This window comes from Gopherus evgoodei, chromosome 11 (assembly GCF_007399415.2).
Source record: "Gopherus evgoodei ecotype Sinaloan lineage chromosome 11, rGopEvg1_v1.p, whole genome shotgun sequence".
NCBI classification, from domain to species: Eukaryota; Metazoa; Chordata; order Testudines; family Testudinidae; genus Gopherus; species Gopherus evgoodei.
In genome coordinates, this window is record NC_044332.1 from 70,792,131 (window position 1) to 70,817,019 (window position 24,889).

A 24,889-nucleotide genomic window follows, 5' to 3' on the forward strand; every position below is an offset into this window, starting at 1 on the left:
CGGGATCCGGATAGGGATCTGCCTCGAGGTCGTGTGCCGAGAGCAGGACCGCGACCTTCATTCAGCGCGGTGCCGGGGATGGCAGTGGGGACCGGGACCTGCACCGACGCGGTGTGGGAGGTCGACTGGGATCAGGACCTATCACCGGCTCGGTGCCGGGAGGTCAACCGAGGAGCTGAACGCCGAGGTGAACGGCTCCTAGAGTCTTGGTGCCGGTGATAAGAGGAGCCAGACCAGGACCATGCAGATGCTGATCGGCGCCGCGAGTGCGACCGGTACCGCCGGGGAGAACGGTGCCGGGACTGCGAGCGGCGCCCCGAGCGCGAGCGTTCCCGTCTCCGGGGCGATCGGTGCCAGGACTCCGGAGACAGTGCTCTCAGCATCGGTTTGCCTCTGGAGGTTACCCGTCCAGGGGGTGCCGTGGTCTGAGGCTGCGATGGCTCCGTGAGCGCTATCAAGTCCCGTGCCGAGGCAAAGGTCTCCGGCATAGATGGGACTAACAGCTCGACCCCTGATCTCAAGGGGGAGCTAGGAGGGGCTGGACTCGATGGACCTTCCGGACCCGGAGTCGACAGCAGCCCTGCAGGCGGTGCTGCGGCCAAGGTAGATGCCGGGCGTTCCACTCGAGCCTGCCTCGATGGTGTTGCAGACGTCGAGGGTCTTGGATCTGCTCCCGGTGCCGGGGATGGACGGTGCCGGGGAGTCTTGCCGGTGCCGGCGCGGTCCGGTGCCGGAGTAGAAGTGGCTGGTTGCGCCGCCAGTGCCGGAGTCAGTGCCGCTTCCATTAGGAGAGCGCGGAGTCTTTGATCCCTCTCCTTCTTTGTGCGAGGCTTAAAGGCCTTGCATATACGACACTTCTCACTGATGTGCGATTCCCCCAGGCACTTGAGGCACGCGTTGTGGGGATCGCTAGTTGGCATCGGCTTCTTGCATGCCGAGCACTGCTTGAAGCCCGGCGAACCAGGCATGAGCCCGGTGCCGGGCACCGGGAGGGCAACGGCCCACCCACGAACAAGTTAAACAACTATATATAATAAACCACTAACTAATATACTACTTCAAACTATCTATAAAACTATTTACAACTACGACTATGAACAGAGTACAGGAGAGCTAGGTACGTGGACGACAGCAAGCTGCACTCCACAGTTCTAGCAACCGACACGGCGGTAAGAAGGAACTGAGGAGCGGGCGGGCCGGCAGGGGTATATATCTAGTGCCATAGTGGCGCCACTCTAGGGGGCGACCTGCCAGCCCACTGGAGTTGCTAGGGTAAAAAAGTTTCCGGCAAACGTGCACGCACGGCGCGCACCTACCTGGAATGGATATGAGCAATTACTCGAAGAAGACTAAAACATTTTTCTTTTCATCCAGTAACTCTAAGGATCCAAATCAAGAAAGCACTGATTTCAATGGGACTTAGTCATGTGCTTAAGAGCAGTCCTGAATAATGATGGTTTTCTGAACTGGAGTCTCAGTGACATGAAGAGACCTATCAAAGGAAAAGCAGATATGTAAGGGAAAGAATTAGCTAGAAGAAATATTAAGACTGAAAAGAACAAATAAAACGTCCAGAATATTTCTTGGAGGTTCTATAAGAGCTCTGCTGATATTAAAAAATCCATCATGGAAAGTGGAGAATTGAAAAAGCTGTACTTCATCTTAAATTAAGCATTACTCAATTTCTCAACTGAGAAGTTGTTAGTAAGCAGGAGACTTGGCTTAAAAAATTCACCATTTGTCAAAATATGAGGTATAATGAAAGGCAGAAAAGAAGGCCTTAGGAGATACAGTAAAAATGCCTATTCACCAGCTCAATCATTTGATACGGTTCTCAGCCAAAACACAGAGATGTATTTCTTTCTCTAGAGCAGGGATTTTGCCTGGAAAAGGAGAGGGAGGAGGGGAGCAGAAAAGGCTGCCAGGAAGATGATATAGTGGCAAAACTTTGGAAGGGGACTAATCAGGTTGGTCTCTAAATTTGTTTTTAACAGGCCTGGATATGACTGTTTCTCTCTCTCTCTTTTTAAATATGAGAAACCATAAAAGCTTTTCCAGCTCCTGTAAATTCTTTTATAACCAGCTGGAGGATGAAAATCAGAGGAACTGTTCCAAGATAAGTTCAGAGTTCTCAAAGAGTGAGAACAAAATTTAGTATCCTGACGCCAACATGCTCTTGTATCTGAAATTGAATGAGTAATTCCGCTGCCATGATATCCACAGATTCTGCTGCAAGCACTCATTGATATTTTGAAGTTAGTAAATCTCTGGCACAAGTCCTGGTTACATCCAGTAGAACAGCCTCTTGCTTTCACAGTTCTTTAATCCCTGTTAAATAAGCAGCCATCATTGATTCAGTTTTCTAATTTGTAGCTAACTATTTGAATCTTTTTTGATACCAGAGGCAAAAAGGGATCTGGTAGTGGCTTTTGAAGCTGCAATATCAGAATAGAAGCCAACAGAGACAGGTCTTTTCTCCCCTAAAAATTCAGCTGGATAAATCTATGGACACCTATTTAGAATTAAAGTGAGATTCTCTAGTACTTTCCAAAGAGAAAATATATAAGGATCTAGTAACTATTGGGAAGAACTTCAGATGGTGAAAATACATTAACCATACAGTTTTTGAGAAACTTTGCCCCAAATTTTAAGTACTTTTAATTTAGCCAACCAGTTCTCATGAACTTTGAGAACTGTGTTCCTCCACTGTGGCTTGGCCTACACTACACACTTACTTCAGTCTAACTATGTTGCTCAGGTGTGTGAAAAATCCACACCTTGAGTGACATAGTTATACCAACTTTAACATGGACCCCCAGCCTCCTGTGTAGACAGCACTATGTTGGCAGGAGAGCTTTTCCAGCTGACATTGCTACTGCCTTTCACTGAAGTGGAGCTATTAAGCTGATGGGAGAGCTCTCTCCTGACAGCTTAGAGCGTCCTCACCAGACACACTATAGCGGTAATGTAGACCTGCCCTAAATCTCAAAGAAACCTAAGATGGAAAAGAAATCAATCACTGCTAACTGAATAGTGAGCACAGTGTTAACACTAAGGTGCAAGCTACATGACTTGGGAGGCTCTAATGTAATCAGGTTTGCTCCAGGACAAGCTGTACATCTCCAGCAGAGGACAGAATGAGTTTGCTATAGTGAGTGCCTATGAAATTACAAAAGGTCCTAATGCTGATTCTGCTGGAGAAAAGGATGGCATGGTAAAGTAACTAAGATAGTTCCTTAGTTTGGAGGCAAAAAGCTTCAGCTCCTCTCATAAGCACCATGTGGGGTACAGTTGTCTACAGAATTTTCCAAATAGCACCTTCGTATTCAACTAATCTATATCCTGTATGTTTTCCTAATCACTTTTGTTAGCTTTAGTGACAAACACACATTTTTATATTACAATGAGCAATGAAGAGTCAACATGTCACCTTGAAAGACATTTACCCTCAATTACCACAGCATTATCCAAGATACTGGTGTATTTCCTTATCAGAGTAGATAGCATTGCATTTTCCTATTCCAATGACCTATGTAAGCAGGAACTTACGCGCCCCTCATTGCAGCAGTAACTGTAGGGAAATGCTGCAGTATTTCAACATTCATTTGGCCTCTCTGAAAATTGTAGGTATTTTAATGCCAGCAACCACCACATAGAAGTGCAAAGTGGGTTCTTCTCTGCCTCATTCACCAATACGGTTCTTGGCCAATGGGAGCTGAGGAGCAGGCACTTGGGGCAGGGGCAGCACACAGAGCCCCCCTGGCTACGCCTCCGAATCCACCTATGTAGGGGCCGCAAGGACATGCCGGCTGCTTCCGGGAGCCGTGGGGAGCCGGGTGGGGAGCCTGCCAGCCCCATCAGCTCCCCCCTTCTTACCCCAGCAGCAGTGGCTCCCCCAGGCCACCCCTTGCCTTAGAACACCCAAGTTTTAGTCAAGTGTACAGTACAAGTCATGGACAGGTCACAGGCCATGAATTTTTGTTTACTGCCTGTGACCTGTCCATAACTTTTACTAAAAATACTCGTGACTAAAACATAGCATTAGCTATAGATCATATTTATATATACCCTCTTCAATCACAAAGCTCTTGGGACACTGCATAAACACTTAAATATAACATATCATAAAACACATGCACTTTAAAATCTAAAAAAATATTTAAAAAGCCAAAGCAACTGGATCAATGTTAAAGGCAGAAAGAATAGAGTGTGTTGTAGATTCCAGGATGAATTTACAGGATTTGCAGTAAGAAAATATATCTTTTAACTTGTGAATGAAGAAAAAATGGATGTGAAAATGACAGTATTAAAAATCTGGACGTCTCCAATAACATATTTATAATCATGTCTCTAACTGTAATCACACTTTAATTACAACATTTCCATGTTATGGTAGTATAAAGCATCTAAAACTCCTGAGTGCTGTAAATATAATAAATAATTCTACTGCATCAATTCAGCGTTTAAAAGTAACAAATCCAATTTTGTCGCCTACCTAGAAAGTCATAAATAAAATATACAGTGCAAGAAAAATTTATTGGATGAGTCAGATAAATGGTAGTCCAAAAGTGGCTTTGGCCTTTTTTTTTTTTTTAACATACTGTAGTGAGTACAGTACCTAAAATACCAGCTCAAGGGGTGACAAAGCTACTATGGCAGGGTGAGTGCCAGCTATTAAATGGAGTCCATTTACTTCTCATAACAGGACTTCAGACTGAATGATCATTAAAAAGTCCCTTTTTTTTTTATAGTTTAAAAGAACTGATGTTAAAATTACACTAAATGCTTTTTCAGTTAAGAAACTCTGACTACCATCAATGGTGCAGAATGTAGACAAGTGCAAGTACAAGCACAAAAGCTAACATTTCTTCTTCACTCCTTTGCTCCAAAAACAGGGTAAACAACTAATTCATGTCTGCTTGGATAAAAATACACACCAGAACTGTACGTCATCTGCATGACATATATCATATCAGAAGAGCACTTGCCCTTTCCTGTGAAAAGTAATTACCTGGGAAAAGAGCAGTGTGCTACGACGTGCTCAAGACACTTACATTAGCAAGCTCTAGTCATTAAGAAATAATAGGATCGGGTTTTTTTTTAAAGCAACTGTGATAGAGTACTTGGTGTTTTTAGGACCTATATAGAACTGTGTGTATATTAAGCAGCTATTAACTAACATATTAACATAAGAATGTTACAGGGGCAGGGGTAGCTCAGTGGTTTAAGCATTGGCCTGCTAAACCCAGGGTTGTGAGCTCAATTCTTGAGGCAGGAATTGGGGTTAAAAAACAAAACAAAAAAACTGTCTGGGGATTTATCCTCCTTTGAGCAGGGAGTTGGACTAGATGATCTCCTGAGGTCCCTTCCAACCCTGATATTCTATGAAATTCTAAGAATGGCCATACTAAGTCAGATCAAAGGGCCATCTAGCCCAGTAGCCTGTCTTCCAACACTGGCCAATGCCACGTGCCCCAGAGGGAATGAACAGAACAGCTAATGATCAAGTGATCCATTCTCAGCTACTGGTAAAGAGGCTAGGGATACCATCCTGGCTAATAGCTACTGATGGACCTACCCTCCATTAATTCTCCTAGTTCTTTTTTTGAGCCCTGTTATAGTCTTGACCTTCTTAACATCCTATGGCAAAGAGTTCTACAGGCTGAGAATGCTGTGAAAAAATACTTCCTTTTCTTTGTTTTAAGCCTGGTGCCTATTAATTTCATTTGGTGAGCCCTAGTTCTTGTGTTATGAGGAGGAGTAAATAACACTTCCTTATTTACTTTCTTCACACCAGTCATGATTTTATAGCTCTGTCATATCCCCCCTTAGTCATCTCTGAAAACTGTCTTCTTCATCTCTCCTTATATAGCAGCCACTCCATGCGCCTAATTACTTTTGCTGCACTTTTCTGAACCTTTTCCAATTCCAACATTTTTTTTTGAGATGGGGCAACCATATCTGCACACAGTATTCGAGATGTGGGTAAACCAAAATTCTGTTCTATTTTTTGACTGCTGCTGCAGTGCATGTTTTCTGAGAACTATCCACTCTTACTCCAAAATCTCTTTCTTGAGTGGTAACAGCTAATTTAGACCCCATCACTTTATATGTATAGTTGGGATTATTTTTTCCAATGTGCATTACTTTGCATTTAGCAACATTGAATTTCATCTGCCAAAGTCCTGTAATGTATATTAACTGCCTCCTCTTACATTACACCCTCTCCAGAAGTGGTTCACAGACCAGCTGTTCACTCTGGAGAAGAGAAGACAGACGGGACATAACAGTTTTCAGGTACATAAAAGTCTGTTACAGGGAGGAGGGAGAAAAACTGTTCTCCTTAATCTCTGAAGATAGGACAAGAAGCAATGGGCTTAAATTGCAGCAAGGGCAGTTTAGGCTGGACATTAGGAAAAACTTATTGTGATGTGTTAAGCACTGGAATAAATTGCTGAGGGAGGTTGTAAAATCTTCATCATTGGAGATGTTTAAGAGCAGGTTAGACAAACACCTGTTAAGGATGGTCTAGATAATATTTAGTCCTGCCATGCATGCTGGACTAGATGACCTCCAGAGGTCCCTTCTAACCCTACAATTCTGATTTGGATATCCACTGTCTTCAATAGACTTTGAATCAGGCCCTTAGTGTGGGGGAATGTCAGACATACTGCAAGTGAGTGGTGCTGTCCAAGCTTCCCCAAACCACTCTGACCAGATATCTATTCCTGGGGGAATTCTGTGGGACTGCACGCCCATAGAAAATGCACCGCCCCCTGCAGAATTCCTGTACCCCCCTGCAGAAAACGGCAGGGAAACCAAGGGAAGCTGTGCCCGGAGAGGAGAGATGATGACCACAGGCAATTGGGGGGGGGATTGCCCCCCCAAAACAGAAGCCAGGCATGGGAGGCACAGGAGATAACGTGCTACTGCCTCACCTCATTTCTACAAATGCAGAGCTGCCCAGCTGAAATAGGCTGCATGTCTCAACTCGGCTGACTCTGCACCTGAACGCTGCCTCCTGGATCCTAGTGCCAATCATGCACCCCTTGTGTGTGCTGGGAGCCTTCCTGTTTTCTGTGCAACAGTGAGTGCCAGCGGTGGGGCTGGGTAATGGGCGGGAAGGGGAAAATGAGGGAAGGGGGGGAAGAGGCAGTGGGGATGAAAGGGGGAGTGGAACAGGGCAGGAGGAAGGGAATGTGCAAGTGAGGGGAGGGGGATGAGATGAGGAAGAAAAAAGAGGATAGGGGAATCAAGGGGGGGAAGCAGGAGCCTGGCATGTGGCATCTCCTCAGCAGCAGCTGGGGCTCCTCCATTAAGTAGGCTCATTGAACACACACCCTGATATGCTCTACTGCCCTAAACCTGGATCCTCCTGATGAGCCTCCCACACACAGACCCTCACCCCACTGAGCCCCAACCAGCTGCACCTGGATCCCCATTCCCTCATCACCCAGACTCCTCCCACTGAGCCCCATCTCCCCACACCCAGACGCCCACACTGATCCCCAACCATCTTCACCTGGATCCCTTGCAGAGTCCTATTGCCCCTGCACCTGGAAGCCCCCAATGTGCCCCTGTGCATCCAGATCTCCCACTGAGTCGCGTGCACCCAAATTGCCCCAAACAGAAATCTCTCACCCCACACCTGGATCCCCCCACACTTGGATCCTGCTGGGCTGAGCCTGCCCACTCATACCTGGTGCACATGGGGCAGAGAAGCAGGGCCATGAGGTGTTTCTGGGGCAGGCCCAGCCCTGGCCCTGTGTCAGGGCCAGATGCAGCCTCACTGCCGAGCCCCTAGAGCTAGGGAGGTGGGGACTTCAGGGTGATCTCCCACCTCAATGCAGCCAGTGGCCTGTGCTCCCCAATGGCATGCTGGAGCCACATTTATTTATTGACAAATAATAGTTGCTGAATGTTGCAGAATTTTAAAATATTGTGCACATCATTTTTATTTTTCTGATGCAGAATTTTTAGTTTTTTGACACAGAATTCCCTCAGGAATAATATATCCTGACCTCCAGTACCCTGGTTATTCCAGTAATGGGCCTCTTAGGAGTGTAAAACTGTGCCAAGTCATGTAGAGGTTTTCTATGGATAAACAAGAAGGAGGGTAGCTCTAAACTCATTTTCTCTTGGGACTCAACACAGAATTTAAACAGGTCTTTAGAGATCTAAGGTGTTTCTAATTTGGCAGTCATGCTAAAATCCAACTGCCAAGATGATAGGCTGGTGCCTCACCAAGATGTCTGTTTTGTCAATTTTACTGAACTCTGAAAACGTACTGAATGAGAGAAATTCTACTCCAAAATCAGATCCTGCCACAGCTTTAATCAGTTTATTAAAGTAGAACAGCAAAACTTTCTTATAACTTCATTCCTATCATGCGCAAGGATAGAACCATAAGGGAAGTACCAGCTTTAACTTTTCTGTAAGAAATGTGACCCACTGTGAAGGAATACAACTTTTATTGTAATTTGCTTAACAGAAGCAAAGATAAAAAGGAAGGATTTCCCTTTAAAGTACATGTATGTATATACTCGATCATAAGCCGATTTGTTTATCGGCTGACCCCCCAAGACGGATAAGTAAAAATAGAAAAATTTTTATGACTCGTTCATAAGCCGACCCTATAATTCAGGAGTCAGCAAACTTTGGCTCCCAGGCCATCAGGATAAGCCACTGGCGGGCCGAGATGGTTTATCTCGAGCATCCGCAGGCACAGAGGTAAACCCAAGTAAACTAAGTGTCCTGGTGTGCCAGCTGCTTATCCTGACGGGCCAGGACAGCAACTGGTGGGGAAATTTGGGGGAGGGAGAAGCTGGGGGTCAGGGGAGTAGCCCCTGTGACCACCCCCCACATGACCCCACCCCTAGGCTGGGACCCCTCCACTCGCCCCATCTCATCCCTTCCCACCTTATCTGGGGAAGGCCAGGGGAGGATGTCTCAGGCCTTGCTGGAGCTGCTCTGGCAGGCTGGGCAGCACGGCAGCAGCCTGCTCCAGTGGGCCAGACCAGGCAGCATGGCTGCAGCATGTTCCAGCGAGCTGGGCCGGGTAGCATGGCCTCAGTGTGCTCTGGCGGGCCAGGCGACGCAGCCGCAGCCTGCTCTGGGGGGCGGGGCCGAGCGGCATGGCTGCAGCCTGCCAGCGCCGGAGCTGCAGCTGCTTCGGAAGCTGGGGAGAGCCCTGCCTCTTCCCTTCTGGCTCTGCTGCCTCTCCTTGCTTCTTCTGTTGGGGGGAGGGGCTGTGTCCCACCTCTCCCTCTCCATACCTGTTCATAAGCCGACCCCCTTCTCTGGTGCTTCCCTTTTTTACAAAAAAAATTCTGCTTATGAACAAGTATACACAGTTTTTCATGCTTAGCAAATTCTTAAATCTCGATATAGTTATGAAAGTGACTGGAAATCTGATCAAATTGGATTTGCTCCAAACATTTCCCAAAAGAAAAGCAAGTGAAACTTGTGGTTAAAGCTGAAGTACAAACTTTGAGATCTAAAAATTGTATGAACAGGTAAGTGATCCTTCAGCTAAAGAGTAGAGATCATGAAATAACGGAGGCTTCATACTGATGAGTTAAGGTCTGTTACATTTATAGGTATATTCTTGAAATGTTCCTCACTTCAGATCCAAACTGACTTTGCCACACATTTGCTGCTGTACTTGCTTTTTATTGTTGATAATCATAATAATAAACTTAACCTTTACAAAGCACTTTTCATCTGTAGATCTCAAACTACTTTAAGGAAGACAAGTGTCTTTATCTCCAATATTACAGATAGGAAAAAACAAGGGACAGAGAGATGACATAATTTGCTCAAAGTCCCATAGCAGGTTAATGCCAAAGCTAGGAATAAAAATCTAGTTCTACAGAGTCCCTAGCAACTCTATCATCCACTGGGCCATGCTGCTTTAGTCACATCAAATATGTGCTATTTATGGTAAAGAAATTACTGTCTTATTTTACCCTTTGTGCATAAATAATTTTCCAGCCTCTCTCGCTGTGGTTGTTTCTTCAATATTATGGTCTATATTTGGGTACAGAGATGTGTTCTTACTTGTTGAAAGTTTTAATTCATTTATTTTTAATTATATTGCATAACTTAAATTCAGTTGTTGACACAATGGACTGCTATGGAAATCTGATAATAATAAATAATAATTGGAAATATATCAATCTCCTAGAACTGGAAGGGACCTCGAAAGGTCATTGAGTCCAGCCCCCGGCCTTCACTAGCAGGACCAAGTACTGATTTTTGCCCCAGATCCCAAAGTGGCCCCCTCAAGGATTGAACTCACAACCCTGGGTTTAGCAGGCCAATGCTCAAATCACTGAGCTATCCCTCCCACCTTCCATGCCCCCTGTGAATACAGATTTTGTAAAAGGAAATTCTGACCTCAACATCTTAAAATACTGTTGAAAATACTGATACATATTAGAAATGTATTGATATTTTTTGCATAAAACATTGAATCTGAGTCACATGCAACTGGCATTACATACCAATTCTTAGAAAGTGTTAGTATTTATATCCACATGTATTTTCAGCAACACAACGTAGCCCAAGATATTGAAACTGGCATTGTGCCATGTTATATAGTTATCTTGGGTCAAAGTACCCCATTTTACATTAATTAATGTAATTAGTTCTATACAGGCAAACTAACAATGGACATGTGAAAAATGAAGGGAGGGAGGGAGTAGCTCCCTTTTATGGACATCCACCCAGCCAGTTAGTTACTGTTCTCTACTTCCTTTACCTGTAAAGGGTTAACAAGTCCACAGGTAAAAGGAAGGGAGTGGGCACCAGACCAAATGAGCCAATGAGAGGACTAGAACTTTTTAAAATTGGGGAAACGTTTTCCCCTGTGTGTGTCTGTCTGTTGTTCTCTGGAGAGAGGAGACACATAGCAGCAAAGCTATAAGAAGCTTTAAGCCAGGTATGGAAATCATCAGATCACACCTAGAACTACTTATGTGAAACCCGAGATATGTAAGTAAATCACGGAATGTCTAGGAAGATGCGATTAGGATTATTTCTTTTATTTCTCACTGGCTTGTGGACTCCTCTGTGATAACCCCCAAATGCTTTTGTTTTGCTTGTAACCTTTAAGCTGGACCTCAAGAAAGTTATTAAGTTCCAAATGTATTTTCTTCTTTTTTTGTTTTTAATAAAAGTTACCTTTTTTAAGAACAGGATTGAATTTTTGAGTCCTAAGAGATGTGCGTATGTTGTTTAATTAGCTGGTGGCAACAGCTGATTTCCTTTGTTTTCTTTCTCAGCTCTTCCCTGGAGGGGGTGTGTGTGTGTGAAAGGACTGGAGGGTACCTCACAGGGAGGAATTCCCAAGTGCGCCTTCCTGCGTCCCAACGGGTTTTTTGCACTTGGGTGGTGGCAGCATCCAAGGTCAGAGAAAAGCTGTAGCCTTGGGAGTTTAATACAAGCCTGGAGTGGCCAATATTAATTTTTAGAATCCTTGCGGGCCCCCTCTTCTGCACTCAAAGTGCCAGAGTAGGGAATCAGCCTTGACATCACTATTCTAGCGCAGACAATGGAAACAACTATTTTAGAGTTCAGTGTGTATACAAAACTGTTTTTGGAAGTCAACAAAGAATTTAGCTTAGTATAATTTAAATAATGCATATTAAAATTTATTAAAAGAAAATTCAAGCTTTCTTCAAGAGTATTGTCATCAGTTATCATTCTTATATATGTTTCCAAATATGCTTTCATGTCAATTCTGCTGAAAATATCTTAACCCTCCACATCCCCGCACTAATGACAGAAAGCAAAAACCATGCTGTATAAAAGGAAGACAAGCCTTTTGAATAGCAGCCTGAACAGAAACCACTGTTGATTAAAGAAAACATGAACTAGTCATTGATTTTTAATATCAATGTTAAAGGTCTCTAAGCAATTTTGTAGGAAATCTCTTTAGATCACGTCATGCTTATTTAAAAGGAGTTAGGCCAATACTTTATAAGCAAATGCAGGAAACCACCATATTGCTTTGACCCCTTTTTTCAATATATTAACACCATCTTCCTCCCTGTTTTAGCTAGGGATTTATAAAATTGCCACACATACTGGTGATGGAAAATTGGTTTAGACACTAGTGGGTGAAATTTTTCAACTGAAATCTTTTATCAGCAAAAAATGCAGATTCAGTGACAGAAAAATGTTTCACAAATTCATGTCAGTTTCATTGAATTGCTCATTTAAAAAAATCCAAAAACTTGACAAGTTTCATTTAGATGTTTTCTGTATGAAACATTTCATTTTTTATATGAACCAACTTTTTGTTGTAAAATTTACTTTTATTTTATTTTTTAAAATGCAAAAACAATAAATAAAAAAGTTGAGATTTTGACCAAAAATCACCAAAAAACCATTTTGTTAGACCAAAAACATTTTCTGACTTTTGAAATTGCCAACAAAGATTTGCTCAGTTCCTCTACTCAGATCTTAAGGGCTTCTCTCTTCCACTTCACTTTAGGGAGAACAATCATACCTAATAACAACTTCCCCTTAAACATGCCAGGAACTAGTCTACTGAACTGAGTGGAAGTCCAGGAGCTCCAGAGTTTTAACTCCAGCTCTGACATCAATTCCCTGGTGTTGGATAGGCCAAGCAGCTTGGGCCTAAATTTTCAAAAACAGGCCACCAGACATCACTCAGTTATCCACTTCTTGATTGCTTCAGCAGTCCTCCTGACTACTCACTTCATTGAGTCTTGTAGACACTACCAAACATATACCATCTCCTTCTGAATAGCATTCCTCTCATGGGAGTAGCATTCCTCTCATGGGAGTAGCCTTCCACAGGTACCTGGCTCATCCTCCATAATATTCTGATTGAGGTTTGCTTCCTCATCCAAGTAGCTGGCTCTCCTTTTGGAATAGCCCCCCTCCTGACTGCTCAGACCAGCAGCATCAGATGAGTTCATCCTGATATCTGGGCAGTTTCAAGATGTTGCTGCAACCTATCAAGCTTATTCTAGCTTCTGCAAAAATTATTTTGAACCTAGATCTTTCTGCCTTAAAATCCTCACAGTAATACAGGAACGATAGCACTTGCTTCCCAGTGGTGTTGTGAAGATTAGTTAATAAATCCAAAGTACCCTGAAGATGTGAAGCACTACACAGTAATTGCTACAAAAAATACCAAGATAAATTGTTTCAGCTATAAATAGTGCTCATCTTCCAAACACAAAAAAGTGCAAACAACATCCTTGACCTCTAATGTCACTGTTGCTCCACTGATTGAGCACACAGAGATGCTTCCATATTAAATAGCCATCTCACAATCCTTCCCCAAAGCCCAAGTGCCACTAGGCAGTGGCCTGCATTCAACCTTCTATGCTTTGGCTCAGTTATATTCTATACCCTCAAACTTTTAATTAAACAAAAAAGTTCAACCAAATCAATTTAAACGTGCTGTGTCTCCCACTTACTGTGAAGTGCAGAGGTCATACGCATATTGCATCATTACATTTAGGAATAATCTGCATGAAGCCCTATACATTAGTACTTTAAAAAGCTTGTGCATTTTCATCCATAAGAATGTATTTTATAAAGATGTATCTCTGGTATTCAATATACATACACCTACATTAAACAGGCATACTGCATATGTTTTATATTACTTTTTTACAAAAAAGAGCTGCTTATAAAAAGAAATGCCTGTCTAGTAAAGAAATTGGGAAGTTGGGCCACAGAGGAAAAATAAATCTTGTAAGCAGATATAAATTAGGGCCTAAATCCTTAAAATCCCCTTTTAAAGATTTGCCAGACTCATTAAAGCTAGGACTGCTATTCAAGGCAAGGTTTTGTTTTCTCAAAAAGGTGTTCAGATACTACAGTGATGTGCACATTGAAAGAACTTAGACAGAAAATAGATAGAAAATCTACCACAGGAAAGGAGTAGTTTTATTTTGATACTTTATAAAAAACAAATGTACAGAACTGCTTATTATGAAGGCAATAACAATATATCTATTTTAAAGAGAGCTCTAACTATCAGATTAAAAAGAATAATCTAACCTTTAACTACACACTGGTTTAGGAGATTTCATTTCAAATCCTAAAATATGTACTTGTACACAGGAATGAGGTAAGAAAGACTTTTAAAGGAAAGCTTATTGCACTGAAGTGCTACAGTAACGTTACTGTCTACTCTGGACACTGTTGAAGTTATCACGAGTTGAAGTAATTTTCCACCTCACGGGAGATGCTCACCATCTTGGAAGACTGGGCTCTAATTTTGTCAAGCTCCTTTTAGCTCTACTAGATATTCAACAATGGTCAGCCCAAAAATAATCCAAACAATCTTATTCAGGGAAAGTTTCCAGGAGAGTCCATGAATTACACAGAAGTGGCAAAATGCTTTCGAATATATCAGGGGTCGGCAACCTTTCAGAAGTGGTGTGCCGAGTCTTAATTTATTCACTCTGATTTATGGTTTCGCGTGCCAGTAATACATTTTAATGTTTTTAGAAAGTCTCTTTCCATAAGTCTATAATCTATAACTAAACTATTGTTGTATGTAAAGTAAATAAGGTTTTTTAAATGTTTAAGAAGCTTCATTTAAAATTAAATTAAAATGCAGAGCCCCTCTGAACCAATGGCCAGGACCCGGGCAGTGTGAGTGCCACTGAAAATCAGCTTGCGTGCCGCCTTCGGCACGCATGCCATAGGTTGCCTACCCCTGCAATATATTTTAACATGAGTTACAAGGTAACACTTGCCAAACATCTTTAAGCGGGAAGGAAACAAGGCACAGAAAGACAAAAACTAAGGTAGAGACAGAGACATCAAAATTCTTGCTATAGAAGTTAAACAGTGTGACCTTCCTCGTGACTTAAAAAAACAAAAAACCTCACAAATGCACCTGATCATAGAGGAAGGATTTACAATAATCCTGCAGGAGGATCAGAAGATCCCTTTAAGAAAAAAGGAATCTGGAATTCTGCTACAAATAGTACTGATGGTGACTCAGTGGTCGTAATCTTTCACCTCAGATTCAGCACTGATCCAGTACCCCAGCATGATGACTGAGACTATGTTGCTAAAGACACCTTCTCTAGTATACCATATAAAAGCAAGGGCACTGATCAGTCAGGTATTTAAAAAAAAACTTGTAATGAATCTTTAAAAATAATAAGGGCTGGGATTTAATATAATAATCATAGCTGCAACTCTAACAACTCCTGGGTCCTTGGAAAAAAATCATTTAACTTTCGCCTTTTCCCTGATCCGTGAAATGGAGATACTCCCAATCACCCACCGGTGGACAGTGAGGATTGGAGATAGTCAGATTGTATGTGGCCTCCACTTGTGTAATTTTCTATGTATATATGCACTATCCCTGGTGTGTGTAAGCCAACATATTTTGCCCACAAAAATTCAACCAGAGGCACGCACAGAGAGATGAGATCTATCATATTCATGCATAGATGCTTCATTCAAAATTAGATTCAATATTTGTAAAGCACTTTGAAGATGAAAAGTGCTATGTTAATGTCATTATTACTAATGCACTTTGTGGCATACAAAGCAGACCAAAATTAAGAAATGCTGTTAAATCTGTTTCTCTGTATTTTTACCTTCCCCTCAAATTAACCTGGTTCCTTTCAGTTTATCCATCAGGATAGTTTACCACGAGTCCCATTCCAGTTACAAGAATCCACCTGCAAATTACAAAAGCCTACCAGTGTCCCAGAGAAGACATGCTCTCCAATAAACCCATTGCAGTCTCACAATCATTAGTCAATCGCAAAAAGAGCCACACTGACAATCACTGACTGACTGTTTCTTGAGACAATTCTGCCCACAAAAAATAACATTTTAGAAGTTATTGTGTACTTGCATGTTTCTTTATATCTTTTCATTTGCCTACAAAAACTCCTTTCCAAATCTTCATTAATTTCATTTTTAAACAGAGTAATTGTGGGAGAGCACTAACATTAGTAGTTCTTCCTTGAGAGTACACAACTGTCAGTTTAAGTTCTGTTTAATTTTAAGTTTTGTTTTGTTTTTTTTTCTTCCATTTTACAGTCCTGCAGCTGTATGTTGAGTAAACAAAGATAAGGAGGCTGCTTTATTTCTCAAGGATCCTACATAGTCTGCTGAGTTCTTAAAAAAAAGAGAAACTAAAGGCTGGTAAGGAAAAATTGATATACCTGTTCTGTTTTAGATCACCCTCTATGTAATTAATTTCACCTACAGAAAGTAGTCTGCTTTGTTCTCGTATGTAGGCAGGGACAGGAGACTTGTAGTTTGGCTCACTGCATTAATTCAGAAAACGAAATTTTTGTACAAAGTTACCTTTCTGTAGGTGTGTAATGATGGAACAGACAAGCACAAAAAGTAAAAACTACTAGTCCATTTTTTCACCTGTGATGAAGAACAGGGGGAAAACCACACAGTTTAGGTTCCACTGGATTAATGAGTTCAAGGTTTCAGTTAATTTTTAATAATTTATTTAATCTTTTGAATTCTAAGTTCCCAAAGCTGCCATTTTAACTCTATGTATAAACCACTACCATATACTCATAATACCATCACTGTTTTATTCAGAACCACAGCTACTCCCCACAAAGGTACTACTTAATACTCTAAAAACATAATTATTATAATCCAGTCAAATTTTTTAATTCTTTTATCATGCTTTTAAAAGCTGGTCAAAGACATTCTTATTTAATAAGCTTCAAATCCTTTTTTTGTCCATCATTATAAATCAGTGGATGAAAACTCAGATTATTATATTTAATGTATTTATCATCAGGATTGGGTTCTCAAAACAAATCATAATATAGTTTAATTAAGATGGCAAATATTTGCCTACAATATCAGTTGTTTATAAAATAGGCCCAAAGAACAATAAAAATCCTCTCTTTTTACAGTTTTACATTGTTCTAGGTACCTGTGGTTAAAGGCAGGTGAGTGACACTAGTAAGACAGGTGAGAGAGAACCAGGTGGATGCCAGTGTTGCACCAAATAGCAGCAGCAGTAGTATAAGTTTCAGCATGCCCCTGATAGAATCTGCAAACCTGAAATAAAAGCACAAATCTCATAAATTCAAATGTTATTTTTCAAGTAATTTAAGCATGACACTTTACAGTAAAATAAATACACAATGATGCACATTGGAAAAAATAACCCCAACTATACATACAATATGATGGGGGCTAATTTAGCTACGACGTGTCAGGAAAAAGATCTTGGCGTCATTGTGGATAGTTCTCTGAAGATGTCCACACAGTGTGCAGAGGCGTTCAAAAAAGCAAACAAGATGTTAGGAATCATTAAAAAGGGGATAGAGAATAAGACTGAGAATATATTATTGCCTTATATAAATCCATGGCACACCCACATCTCGAATACTGTGTACAGATGTGGTCTCCTCACCTCAAAAAGATATTCTAGTATTAGAAAAGGTTCAGAAAAGGGCAACTAAAATGAATAGGGGTTTGGAGAGGGTCCTATATGAGGAAAGATTAAAGAGGCTAGGCCTCTTCAGCTTGGAAAAGAGGAGACTAAGGGGGGATATGATAGAGGAATATATAAACTCATGAGTGATGTTGCGAAAGTGGATACGGAAAAGTTATTTACTTATTCCCATAATACAAGAACTAGGGGTCACCAAATGAAATTAATAGGTAGCAGGTTTAAAACAAATAAAAGGAAGTTCTTCTTCACACAGTGCACAGTCAACTTGCGGAACTCCTTGCCTGAGGAGGTTGTGAAGGCTGGGACTATAACAATGTTTAAAAGGGAACTGGATAAATTCATGGTGGCTAAGTCCATAAATGGCTATTAGCCAGGAAGGGTAAAGTATGGTGTCCCTAGCCTCTGTTCATCAGAGGATGGAGATGGATGGCAGGAAAGATATCACTTGATCATTGCCTGTTAGCTTCACTCCCTCTGGGGCACCAGGCATTGGCCACTGTCGGCAGACAGATACTGGGCTAGATGGACCTTTGGTCTGACCCGGTACGACTGTTCTTATGTTCTTACATTCTCACTATATAATCCAGAAATTAGAAAAGACTACAGCACCTTATTCTGAAATTGCGAGAAGGAGTTATATATAATGGTGATTTTTGTCATGGTTAAACTGAAGCCTGACTTGATTCCACAGCAGTTCAAAAAAGTCTGCCTCATCAATTCAGGATCATTGGCATACAGGAAGGATTCTTGTTTGCAGTTCTTAGAATGTAAATCCTCTTGGGCAGGGACCATATTATTTTTAAATATCTGAACAAACACCATGCTCTAAAACTGGAAAATAACTTTAACCTCTGCTTTGAAATCTTTCTTTATACAGTCTCACAACCACAATTCAAGATTTCTTTGCTGTTTTAAAAGTATCTTCACAGCTCCAATATACAAAACCTCATAAAACACTACACTCACTCCCCACCTCTTCCTTATGCTTGACTCCTATGTATTTTTGCCAGATCACAGTTATCCTCAGGATCATCTCTGCTATCATAACACATTTTAAAAATTAACTCTTTGCTGCCATTCTCTGACATCTCCTTGCGGACATCTAGCTGCTAGATGAAGCTCAACATGGCTAAAATGGAGCTCTTGATCTTCCCCATCAAGCTCTCCCCATTACCTCTTTTCTCAATCACTATGGATACCACCACGCCTCCTGTCACTAAAGCCCATAACTTAGGTATCATCTTCAACTTGAACCTCCCTCTATGTCCTCATATTCAGGCTATGTCTAAACCTTGCTGATTCTTTCTATCTAAGATCTGTAAGATATGGCCTTTCCCATTCATCCACAGCTAAAACCCTGATCTAGGCTTTCATCACCTGGTGAAATTACTGCAACATCCTATTCTCTGGCCTTGATAAATGCAATCTTCATATCCACGCAGAATGCTGCTGTAAAGATAATTGTCCTAGTCTGGTGCTTTGACTGTATCACCCCTCTCTTTGCATCACTTAACTTGTTTCCTTTTCTTGATTAAATCAAAACTACTTGTCTTCACTTACCCATCCAATCATCTTTCATTCGCTATCAAGACGCTGACTCCCGCCTTTGACTGGCCCATGATGCCAGTGTCTATAGCCCACTTGTTAAATTTTCAAACAAGTATTTTTGTACTTTCTCCTATGCTTCCCCCTGAGAATTTGGAAGAGCCCCCTGTAAACATCTGCAAAACTAACTCATTATCCTCCTTGACAATCCTAGTTCACTGTGATGCCTAGAAAAAGCTTGACGACATTTAGCCTGTTGGTATGCCGAGAACACAACCTATCATGCTGGCAAGTACTGTCTCATTGTTTATTTCTATTCCCCTCATCTGTGTTTGTCAGGCTGTATCCACCTGTTGTCTCATTTATTACTTTGACTGTAAGCTCTTTGGGGCAAGAACTGTCTTTTTGTTCTGTATTTACAACACTCAGCACTATGAGGACCTGGTCCATGACGAGGGTTCCTAAACACGACAGTAATTCAAATAAAAATTAATAATAATAATAATAATAATAATAATTCAAAACAATTCAGTCAATGATGACATTGTCTTGCTTTGTATATTTGCAAGGGAAACTTAAAAGATAGTTCAGATAGCGTTTTTCAGCAGCTAAACATAAGAGGAAAATTTAATTTTTTTCCCACAAAGCAGAACTCTCTCAGAACAAAATCACATCCTTACTTACATGGCTGCTTGCCAGTCAGTGGCATTTAGACTTGAGGGTGCATTGATCAATTAGCTTACGGCAACTTGCTTGATTATGTGCAAGCGTAAATATGTATTTATTTCATTCAAGCTAGACTGAAGAGCTAGGATCCATTTTTGTGGAAAAACTCACAAAATTGCCGGTTATTCTCAAATCCCCAATACTAATATCACTATGAAGTCATTGTAATAAAGAACAACACGCTGTGTATAACAAGAGGATAAGTTGGGTCCTATAAACCCAAATGAGTCAATGATGGAGGTCTCAGTAAATAGGGCAAGCAGAAACCCTATGCTCAGACACTTGCCCCTGGATACAAAACTAAATAAGATCTATTAAACAGTTTGCAGGGGCACTCAATTTTTTTGCACCTTTTGTATTTATTAAAAAAAACCCAAACAATCCAGCTGAGCACTGAACCCTCAACACAATTAGTACTGCAACTGTTCTTTTCAAAAGGGATTTTAACACTGGTGAAAACTTAGAAAAAACATTTGAGAGGGAGATGTTATTCAATTTGCTAGTAATTTTTGGTAGTTCCCTTGCTATTATTGAAATTATGTCTGAAGAACCTTTCTCCTTTTAGCTCAGTTTTAATCCTCCTGTTGGATTGGGGTAGTGTGGTCCAGAAAGTTTGGAATGATGAAGACATCCTAACTTGTCTGCTAATTGCCTTATTTTCCCCTGTTAAAAAAAGAGTTGGGTGAGCATTTTAAGGTCCAATCCTACATGGCCCACCTGATATAAAAGGTAACACTATATACAGCTTGAAAGTTGGGAATGCCACCTTTAAGTAATGTTTAGCAGTTTATCGAGCATGGGAGTTCTATGAAATATTGGATCTTAAGACCACATCTTTCGTCTTATTTTGTCCTTCCCTCTATTTCAATTCCACACTGAACTTATAAGTCAATAACTGGTAGAGCTAGAATCAATGCTGTATATCATCTTAAAGCTTGTAATCCCAGCTTTCAAATAGCATAGAGTACTAACTTCTAACTGCAGAAGTTTAGCTGTTCCTGCTGGATTTGAAGGGGGGAAGAAGAAAGTAATCAGTTTGACCAAACTTTAAAATCACAGGAGTCAGTTTATTTATTCATTTTTTTCTGTATTTTTGTCATTAAACTGTGAATCTTCTCAGAAGTGTCACAAAACATGAACTTTATATTTGTCCCATGGAGCAAAGTCTGAGGGGTTATTTTGCTGCCAACATCAGTATTCCATTTCTAAAGATAAGCAGGGCTACATATGCTGCCTAATAAAAAAAGTAGATGAAATATCAGATTGGGGGTGGGAGAGTGGGGAAAAATGGAGTCAGATATTTTCTCCACTTTACTGTACTAAGCAGTTGCAGCTGTCTTTTAATATAGGAAGAGAAGCTGCTGTTGAAATTAATAGCAGTAACAGGCATCTCAGATTTTGCTGGGAGTAAAAGTTGACATTTGCCCCTTATTTGGCTCTAAGTTTCACAAAACTGTTTAATTAAGCAAAAATGGAGAAAACATAACAAATAAGGTCATACTCAGTCCTTTAAGGGCCTGTATTTCACCTCTGGTGAACTCCGTATGACTAGTAAAAATGCTTGCAAGACCTGTAAACTTTTCACAGCACTGGTCTCAATCCAATGATCAGAAAGAAAATTTTTGTTTCCCAGTCCCAGCAGCTCTGTCACTTACAACCATGCAGCAACACACCAACACCATCTTTCATGACCAAGCAAATCCACTTGTGCTGGATCCTGCAGTTAACGCCTAAATGTATGTTGCTGAGAAAAGTCTGTTGCTAGGGAAATTATCACCAAGTCACAACATTTCAGCATTTTGACATCACTGCAGGATAAAAGCAGAAGGAAATGCTCGGCTGTGAAGGACAAAAATCCAGAAATATCTGAGATTAGCGAATGTGACAAGAAAAATTCTGGGGGAAAAGGAGATAGATTTATGTTTCAGCGCGATAATAAAACATGAATGTCACTCTCTAAAGTTGCTTTGCTTGAAACCAGTCTCATTCTACCTCTGCCAGCAAAGGGTACAACATCTGCCAATTGCCCAAAATATCCCAGACTTTTCCATCATTAAAATGCATCACACAAATTAACCAAACATGTCTAGTTCAGGAGTAGAGAGAAGTAGGATTTATTTATATACCTTGTGGAAAAAAACTCCTCATACCACAAAAAAGCAAAGAGATTTGGGTCCTGATTTTCAATATGAGCCTTCCTTTTGAAGGGGCACAATTTAATACCCACAGTGAATTGCAGGCACAAACGCTACCATTGCAGGCAGCAGGTGGTTAAGATATCTACATGGTTGCATTTGCGTCATCAAAAACTGAAGCCAAATTTGAAAAATCAGGACCTTTGTATGCAAAGAATTAAATCATGTTAATGAAAGGGTAAAATGATATCTAGACTTTATGATTTGAGGAGAATAAAGTAAAGCAAACACTATCATTCTTAAATGGTAACATTTTTGGTTTTATGAATTAACAGCTGGTAGAACACCCCCCCCCCCCCCAAAAAAAAAAAACAACAACCCCCCCCCAGCCCCCTAAAAACTAAAAACAAAAAAAAACCACCTTACCACAGGCTGTTAAGAGAGATAGCTGCTTGCCTGGAAAGTCACAGTCCTGACACTGAAATACATCAGCTTGTCATACTTGACAAAAATCATTACCTAATTTTCCTCATTATAACTTTCAGCAGATTACAGTCAGAGTCATCACTGGTTCAATCCTACACAGATACCTGCTGAATAGACCTAAGAGGAGGGAATCATCTATCAAAAGTGACAAATCACCCTTGCCCACTGTTTGTGTGTGTGCAAACGCTACTGTTTGAACTATATAGTGCCTGAATTGCAGACACATATTTGGAAACAGACTATTAGCATTCTTTTAATTTACTCAAAAGCAAAGTTTTGAACTCTACAAAATACTGACTTTTCTATAATGTTTGCAGTCAATTTTGCAGCAGTTACAGAGGCATTAAGCATTTTCTGAAACTAAAACTAGGCTATATATTAAATTAATTTACTATAAAGGCTGAGATTTGCATTATGGGTCTGAATCAGCAAGTTTTTGCTAGAGAAGCTTAAGGCTAGAAAGGGTGCCCCTCTAGTGTTCAAGGGCCTCAACTGCAGAGGCAAAGGCTAGCCCACATGAGAGAGAATTCTACATGAGTATTCACACTAGTTTCTCCATCATATTGCTTTTGCTGCATGGACAGGACATATATTAATAGGTCATTATTTCCCAAACACTACTTTTACAATGCCGGGAGGGCTTTAAACTTTTCGCTACGGAGAAAAATGTCATAGCCAAATCTAGCCATAGCTAACAAACAATGGGTCCTCTGCAGGGATCCTATTGGAGTATGACCCTTGATTAGTAGGATTTAGCTCTTCGACTAGTTAGCATTTGGAGTACTGTGGCGGGGGGAGCTCAAATGTCTTTTTCCCTTTTCATGTCTGCGGGGAGTTTTCCTCTTCCTCCTTTCTAGATGTTAACTGGAATAAGAGGTGGCAAGAGGAGAAACCCAATAAGAACGGCCATACTGGGTCAGACCAAAGGTCCATCTAGCCCAGTATCCTGTCTTCTGACAGTGACCGAAGGCAGGTGGCCCAGAGGGAATGAACAGAACAGGTATCATCAAGTGATCCATCCCGTCACCCATTCCCAGTTTCTGGCAAACAGAGGCTAAGGACACCATCCCTGACTATCCTGGCTAATAGCTATTGGTGGACCTATCCTCCACCAACTTATCTAGTTCTTGTTTGAACCTACAGTTTGTTATTTATTAGTTATACACGTTGTTGTTGTACAGTACAAGAAGATGACAGTTTCTGCCCCAAAAGAGCTTATTACAGTTTTGGGTCCCAATCCCTAAAATAACCTCTGTGCAGACAGACTCCTGCACCCGTGCAGCATTCATTGCAGAATCAGGGCCTTGGTAGTGGATGGAAAGAAGACAGAACTGTACCGGGAAATCCAGAGATGAGTGTAATGTAGTGTATTTTTTATTAACTTATCAAGAGCTGCAAGGAGGGTGAAAGTTTTTCCTTTTTTTTTTTTTTTTTCTTAACAAAGTTTGGATGGAAAGAGTCTGGTAGCTTGGTTTGGGAAGGGCATTCCTAATCTCACTTTTTCACTCATAAATCCACATCTTCTCAAATGGTTGGTGGGGAGTGTCACTCCACACCCATGGTGGTCAGGAGGAGAGATGCTAGGAACACTCTGTGCCCACGTATGTGGGAAGTGTGTTGTATTCTCAGCATCAAATACTCAGTGGATCAGATTGCTAGATAGGCATTGGCAGGAAACAGACACTGATGTTCTTTGTTGCTTTTCAGAGGTGTTAAACTGGTTCTTCCCAAGATCGGGCAACCTCCTTCTCACAAGGCTACCCCTGAAAAGGAGTGGATGGGAAGCACTCTCAGACATAACAATATGACTTCTTAAACTTGATGAGTGAACAAATGGCATTTTCAACCCATGTAGTCCAGTAACATGAAATATACAAATTACAAAAAGAAACAATACATCATCCATCTTGGAGAGTCATATCTGCCATTTCACATATTTCACTAATGATCAAAAATAAATTCAGTTTATAGTCTTAAAAACCTAAGTGATCATTACAGGTAAAGAAAAATGAAGAACTGAAGGAGAGATCATTATTCCTACCTTGCCATTGCTATGCCAACAACACAGCCTCCAACTATGGACCAAAAACCAATCCAGCCCGCATCCACCTGATGGGAAACAGCACGGGAAATGAAAGTGTTACGGCTGAGAAAACAAGATGCTACTTTAAAAAAGATGGGGGGGGGAGTGGAAGGGGGGGGTTACTGAAAAATCCTAGCAAAAAAACTGATGGACTTCTCTAAGAAATTCAAAGGGAATATAATTTAGTTAAAAGGATATGGTCAAATAGTCTATGCCCAGAATGTGACCTCTCTTTATATTGGAATCTGCTGGGGAATGTCATCTGGATTTGTATGAGACCCTATTAGAGGCTTAAAAATAAAAATCTCTACTGATTTTGTCCTTTCAATTTGGCAAACATTGATTTTCTTTTCCTTCGCTATTTGTGAAGGTACAGCAGCCAACACTGCTCCCTTTTATTTATTTGCCTCTTTATTAACACCAGTAGGTGCGTACAGCTCTGAAGATATGAACTGCCAC

The 24,889-nt window shown here is 41.0% G+C and overlaps 1 protein-coding gene across 5 annotated transcripts in view; it reads right to left on the reverse strand.

Annotated features, from left to right (window-relative positions):
- The window catches only part of SLC49A4 (solute carrier family 49 member 4), a 123,649-nt gene that overhangs the window by 13,833 nt on the left and 84,927 nt on the right, over window positions 1-24,889 (reverse strand). For 3 of the 5 annotated variants that reach the window (XM_030579857.1, XM_030579860.1, XM_030579856.1), the window contains exons 6-7: window positions 24,389-24,456; window positions 16,928-17,055 (exon numbers count right to left, since the gene is read on the reverse strand). In XM_030579857.1, coding sequence (XP_030435717.1) covers window positions 16,928-17,055; window positions 24,389-24,456 — 196 coding nt within the window. Of the gene's footprint in view, window positions 1-1,365; window positions 1,493-16,314; window positions 16,399-16,927; window positions 17,056-24,388; window positions 24,457-24,889 lie in introns of those variants that run through there. The other 2 variants (XM_030579858.1, XM_030579859.1) reach the window with 2 other exon arrangements.